This window comes from Asparagus officinalis, chromosome 4 (assembly GCF_001876935.1).
Source record: "Asparagus officinalis chromosome 4, Aspof.V1, whole genome shotgun sequence".
NCBI lineage: Eukaryota > Viridiplantae > Streptophyta > Magnoliopsida > Asparagales > Asparagaceae > Asparagus > Asparagus officinalis.
This window is the reverse complement of record NC_033797.1, coordinates 38079950-38085967: the sequence shown is the minus strand read 5'-3', so window position 1 is coordinate 38085967 and position 6018 is coordinate 38079950. Positions and strand designations below refer to the sequence as shown.

At 36.1% G+C, this 6018-nt stretch overlaps 1 protein-coding gene and 1 non-coding gene across 3 annotated transcripts in view; one reads left to right on the top strand and one right to left on the bottom strand.

Annotated features, from left to right (window-relative positions):
- The window catches only part of LOC109837215 (uncharacterized protein At3g27210-like), a 5215-nt gene extending 1145 nt beyond the window's left edge, over positions 1-4070 (top strand). Inside the window, exons 3-4 of one of the 2 annotated variants that reach the window (XM_020405361.1) lie at positions 2884-2967; positions 3465-4070. In XM_020405361.1, coding sequence (XP_020260950.1) covers positions 2884-2967; positions 3465-3850 — 470 coding nt within the window. In that variant the 3' untranslated portion in view covers positions 3851-4070. The remainder of the gene's footprint in view (positions 1-2883; positions 2968-3464) is intronic. The other variant, XM_020405362.1, reaches the window with a different exon arrangement.
- TRNAR-ACG lies at positions 4453-4525 on the bottom strand. Its single transcript has one exon. It is a non-coding gene; the product is annotated as a tRNA-Arg (tRNA).

The following is a 6018-nucleotide window of genomic DNA, read 5'->3' as shown; positions in this document are numbered from 1 at the left end:
CCCCTCATTACCCCCCATCCAAACATGCCCTAGTTATGTTGAAGGAAAGTCTCTATAGTAGTTCTGATTCTATTTTAAATATGTATAACTTTTGTTGAAATGGATTGGAGTCCGTGCATAAATTTGATACTTCTATTTCATGTATGAATTCTTAATTTGTGTCTTAATGTTTTTTTTCCAGTTGGTTGAAATAAAGCCTTCCCCAGTAAATGCCTTCTGCTGTTATTTTTAGTTATCGAATGGAAGTTGGATTTAAAGGCTGATGAAATTACTCGATTTGCTCATACATTTTGCTGCATTTAGTTTCTTCTTTAGATTTTTTGAATGACAGACATATGCCATCTAATTATTAATGCTGTTCACAAAGGTGCTACGTAATGTGCTTGTGTGTTTTTTTTTTCCATGCTGTTGTCCTTCTGATCTACTTGATAAATTTGGAGGACAAATTTTCAAAACCAACCTATTTACAAATTTAATAGCAGAAAACAACCTATTTCAGATTTAATTGCAAAAACCGACCTGGTTTCAGCCCTGGAGCTGAAACCAGGTCGGTTTTTGAAAATTTTTATCCGAAACTTCACGGGAGTTGAACTCCCGTGAAGTTTCCCAGTACAAAAAACCGACCTGGTTTCAGCGCCAAGGCTGAAACCAGGTCGGTTTTTGCAATAAATCTGGAAGTGGGTTTTCTGTATTAAATTTGTAAATAGGTTGGTTTTGAAAATTTGTCCTAAAATCTGTCAGGTCTGTAAACTTCTAAATATGTCCGCTCTTTGGCTGACGAAGAGCCCTAAGTATTTTTAATATTTTTATATTTGCGGGTGACAGTGTAAATCAGATATTCCACCCCCCCCACCCCCCACCCCCCACCCCAAAAAAAAGAAGAAAGAGAAGAAGTTTTATGTGGTTATTTGCATTTACTTTGGGTGGATCCTGTACCGACTGATGTTTACTCTATCTCTTTGGAGTCTACTCTTTTCTCCTTTATTCTTACATGTAGAAATAAGTTCCTTCACATGCTATAGTTTTGTCTGTCAGTTATGTTAACGATACTTTTTGGTTATCCCATTACACCCCCCCCCCCACCCAACCCACCCACCCAAAAAAAAAAAAAGAAAAGAAAGAAAAACACCCCATACACACAAAACCTAAAAAAAAACTTAAGCTAATCTACACATAGTCTTTTTAATAATCATAGAAACTTGACGGGTATAGCTAAACGAAGTGAACCATTTAATATTTTCATTTCCTAGTGTCCTCTTAACAAGGCAATTTCCACAGCCTTATTCTGCTTACTACTAGTTTTCTATTCTTTCATACATAGATATGGTGGTTCTTGATTGCTAATTTAATAGAGGCGACCTTGGTAGATTGGATTGGAGAAATAGGATTCCTGTGATAATCGCAAGTTCCCGACATATTTGGGAAAAAGGTTTTGTGGACTTCTTCTTGTTTCTTTTTTCCCCTTTCTTTTTTGTAATCCTAATTTGCTCTTGTTTGCTGAGATTCGTGTTAAACCCCCTTTCCAACCGTCGCAACTCTAATCCGATAGCTTAGGTTAGTTAAATGACCCATTTGGCTAAAATCTATATGCCACTATAAACCTGGATTTAAGATTCTTAACTCTGTGATTTAATATGTTGCCAAACGGAGCCTAAAGCTTTAAAACCTATCATAGAGAGAGGTTAGTTAAATCTAACCCATCTACTTTCTGAGCAATTAATAACCTGAGTTAAATCATCATACACACAGTTCCTATTTGAACTGCGATAACCCCAAGTGCATAAATGGTAGTGGACCAGAGACACAGTCGTGAACTGATTAAGAAAATGTTGGTTCTTCTTCACAGGAGTTCATATGATCATCAACAAAAAAAAAAAAGAAAAAAAGAAAATTGTATCAACTTTCCTTTTCAGTTACGGATTCTTTCGCTCCTGTGCCTCTACTATCTAAATCTGAGAGCATCCACCTGAGTTTTGAAAGAGATGTGTTGTCAAATTAACGGAATGTATCTGCGACAAAGGAATCATTCACTTTTTTCCGACCGTTACCTCGTTCTGGGTCAGTCCAACTGTCACCTAGTCGAGTGCTGTCTTTTCACTAATTTTCTCTTGAAATAGCAGTAATAGTATGGTTCACATCCGAAAATAGACTAATGTCTTGTTTGATTTCTCATGCAAATGAACCTACTCCAGAGAGCTCCTACTTGCTCCTGTTCCTAAGAGAGGAAAAAGTATGTGATAACGTGCTTCTCACACTTATTTTAATCGTGAGGTGGTAGAGTTTGTCATTCAAGTTTAAGACTCAATCCCTAACTTGCATTTAGAGTAATAATTCCAACATTTTATTTTAACTGTGTCCTCTTGCAGACAATATAAATTAGAATCTTAACATATTTACCAAGTTAGAAAGTAAGACCATCAAGACTCCAATCCCTGGATTAAAATTTAAATGAAAGTATCTGCTTGCAACCAATCCAATGAAAACAATATGTTCTCACTCTCTTACAGACGTTGCTTAGAGGAATAATTGCATTTGAGCCTGTGGAAGCCTTTTGACTGAAACTTATTTCGGCGATGATAATTCGAGTGAACTGGAGAAGTTGCAAAGGAACATCACCAACTAAGTCACTGATCGCCATGGACATCATTGATTGTTCCTTCAAAACGGTTAAAATATTTGTCTAGCATAGATTAGATACCATTATACCAAAACCGAGAAGCCAATCAATTGGTTGAGACAAATTTCTGGCAAGGCAAGTATATGCAACAAAAATGGTCTTGAAATAAGTCCTTTTATAGAATTCATGACATGGATATGCATTCGACATATCTTATAATGCCCATGCAGTTTTCTACCTTTAAATGTTTGTGTGTTTGTCTAAAGCAGGAAGCAAGGATGAAACATTCTTTGACTCACGAGCATGGTTAGACTCAGATTGTGAAGATGATTTCTTCAGTGTGAATGGAGGTCAGATTACTCAGAATCTCGAATATTCCTGATTTAAATGTTCTTTATTTACATGATAATGTGTTGTATACTGCAGGATAGATGAGCGAAGGAAAAAAAAAAACTTGATCGCTTACCTTAAAGTAGAAGAAATTCAAGATAAATGTATGGATAGGTTTCGGGAATCTAAAATGCCTACATATCATGGATTACTTGTCTCCCTCTGAAAATTTATTCTTGAAATTTACTTTAAAGTTACCATTCTGCTCTACTGATCTCCATATTTTCCCAGTTTCAGCCTTATGATTTTCTTAAACAAACATTTAGGTATGTACAACTTTTGGCAGTACTTGGTTTCATCCTATGTCTTCCATTTCAGAACTCTATAACTTGAATTACCATATCGAGTTCTCAATATGGCGAATAGCCTAATTAGATATTTTCCAAATAATTGCATTTGTTTTTCAGTCTAAGTGAGGCATTGATTGGTCGTTCATTTTCCAATGTTTTGTACGCAGATTTCACTCCTTCACGAGGCAGCACTTCATACAGCTCACCGACCACTCTTTCAGGAGCAAACTCCGACAAATTCACAGACTCCAACAGCGAACCATCTCCAACTGGTCGAAAGAAACTCAGTGACCTCTTCCAAGAAACCCCAAAACCAAATGCTTCCAACGAGAAACCAGAAGCCGGAAGAGAAGGGGAGTTTTCGAACCAAACAAAGCCTGAGCAACCTCTTGATAGAGCTAACCCAGTGAGAAACAACGAGTTGGCTACTCCGAGTAGAGATGACAGGAAGAAGGGAGGAGAGAAGTCTGCACAATGTTGCTTGCCGAGCTTTGGCCAGAGCTTCAGCTTGGGTGAGAGGAGGCAGAAGAGCCCAGTTCAGTGCAGCGCCTAGCTATTATAGGGGCACAAAAGGTTGTGTTGTCTAATGCCTACGAACCAGAAACGAAACGGTTTGATGAGAGTAAAAAGATACTATCCTCTTGTTAGGGAGATTATAAATGTAAAGAGTGAACAGAGGAAGCTTATAGTTGTGTAATTGTGCCTCGGAGTTTTATGGTAGGCACATTTGGTTGCCGCTTCAGTAAATTTCCTGCGTGCTTATAGTTGAACCATATGATTTGTTGTGTGCGTCTTTGATCGGACCTGCTATGTAAGTGGTAGGAAGATGTACTTCACCGTCCGTTGGCAGCTCCGTTAAAAAAATTTCGCGAATACCGAGGTTTTGCTGTTTTCAGGTGATTGCGAGATGGAAATCGAGTGCCCTTTCAAAACTTAGCCTGCGATCAAAATGCGACCAACAATAAAAGACTATTATCGTCAGCTGGCATGTAGTGAGGTGATATGAGATTGTAATTCGCGAGTCCAAGCAGGCTTTGCAATAAGGTTTTCTTCTATTGAATGCTTATTCAACAATTTAAGAGTAAATTAATTTCGATGATATGCTTGTTCTGTATGTATCTCTGGGCAAAATGAAAATAATTTTATTTTAATAAACAACTCTGCTGGGGATCGAACCCAGAATCTCTGGTTCCGTAGACCAGCGCCTTATCCATTGGGCCACAGAGTTATTGAAAGAACGCGGTTATAAAATATATAAAAACTATAATTTTGCCCTCTTATTTTGTATAACGAACAACTCAGAATCAGTCGCCGCTCCTTCAGGAGTTAGCTAGGTGCATAAAATGCTCATTTGCTCCATGTAGGGCCCCACATCCCATACGTTTGTGCACGCATAAGTAAAAGTTTTTTCTCCAGCCATCTTTCACATTTTGGAATGAATTCAATTCGTTAAATTTCTATTAGCTCCTCCAAATTTTTAGTTATTATGAGATTAGTCCCTGAAACATTGAAATTGCTATTAAGTCCCCAATTTTCATAAGTTGTTTCAAGCTAACCTCTTCATTGTTACTTCTACTCTTAATTGGAGATACTAAATTCAAAGTTATTTTTATGGGGGCTAACTAGCAAATTTAAATATTTCGAAGGACTAATTTTAAAATAACTTAAGAATCGGAAACCTAATAACAATTCAATCATTTGAGGGATTTGTTTCAGAATATGAAAGATTTTGTGGGACTAATATTGATAAAAAATATATTTCCAGCTTTGTTTACACAATAATATACTAATTAACTTACGGTTTTTCTATAGAATGCACATGGGCACTCTATAAAAGAGGAGAGAGATAGTGAGAAATGAATGAGTAGGGGGTCCCCTGATTTGCATTGGGATCCTCTTCTCATTCATTTCTTTCTATCACTCTCCTCTCTTATAGAGTGCCCATGGACACTCTATAGAAAAACCGATAGATATGTTCTTATACAGAACGAACAACACTTGAATCGAATTCTTGTATAGATCAAAATAACTTTTAAAAAATTATTAACATAGATTATATATAACAAGAGATATTACTTTCCATGAGGTTTTCCTTCAACTTTCTTTACAATTTTTCTAGCTAACCAAATGACAAAAAGATTCTTATTTTCTTTTCCTTTCTTTTATCTTTCACTTTTTTTTTCACTTATTCCCTCAAACCAAACACGGTCATAAAGGAAACTACCTTCCTTATCACAAACTTTGATGTATTGCCACGTGTGATTCCTACTTTTAACAATACAAGAAATAATCTTATAATAATTTAAACTCATTAAAGGACAAGTTTAGAAATTTCTAAAATGATCTATGTTCGTTTAACTCATAGTTCCGATATTGGGTAGAGAGCGAGTGCACCAAGAGGCTAGTTTATATTTTTTATAAAAGGAGGGAAACCTATAGAATTTATATTTCCCACCTTTTTGCATCATTTTCGCAGCATTCTCATGTTATACATGGAAACAAATTATTTTCACTGCATAAAAGTATTACTATATGATTATTTCTTCCTCGTCTTTGTATTTTAATAAAGATCTTAATTAGTCCAAACTAAATTATGAGAGCTTCTATAATACAACCATGCACTATTAAAATTGAGCTCTTCCTAAAAGTTATTGCACATGAGAGCTTCTATAATACAACCATGCACTATTAAAATTGAGCTCTTCCTAAAAGTTATTGCAC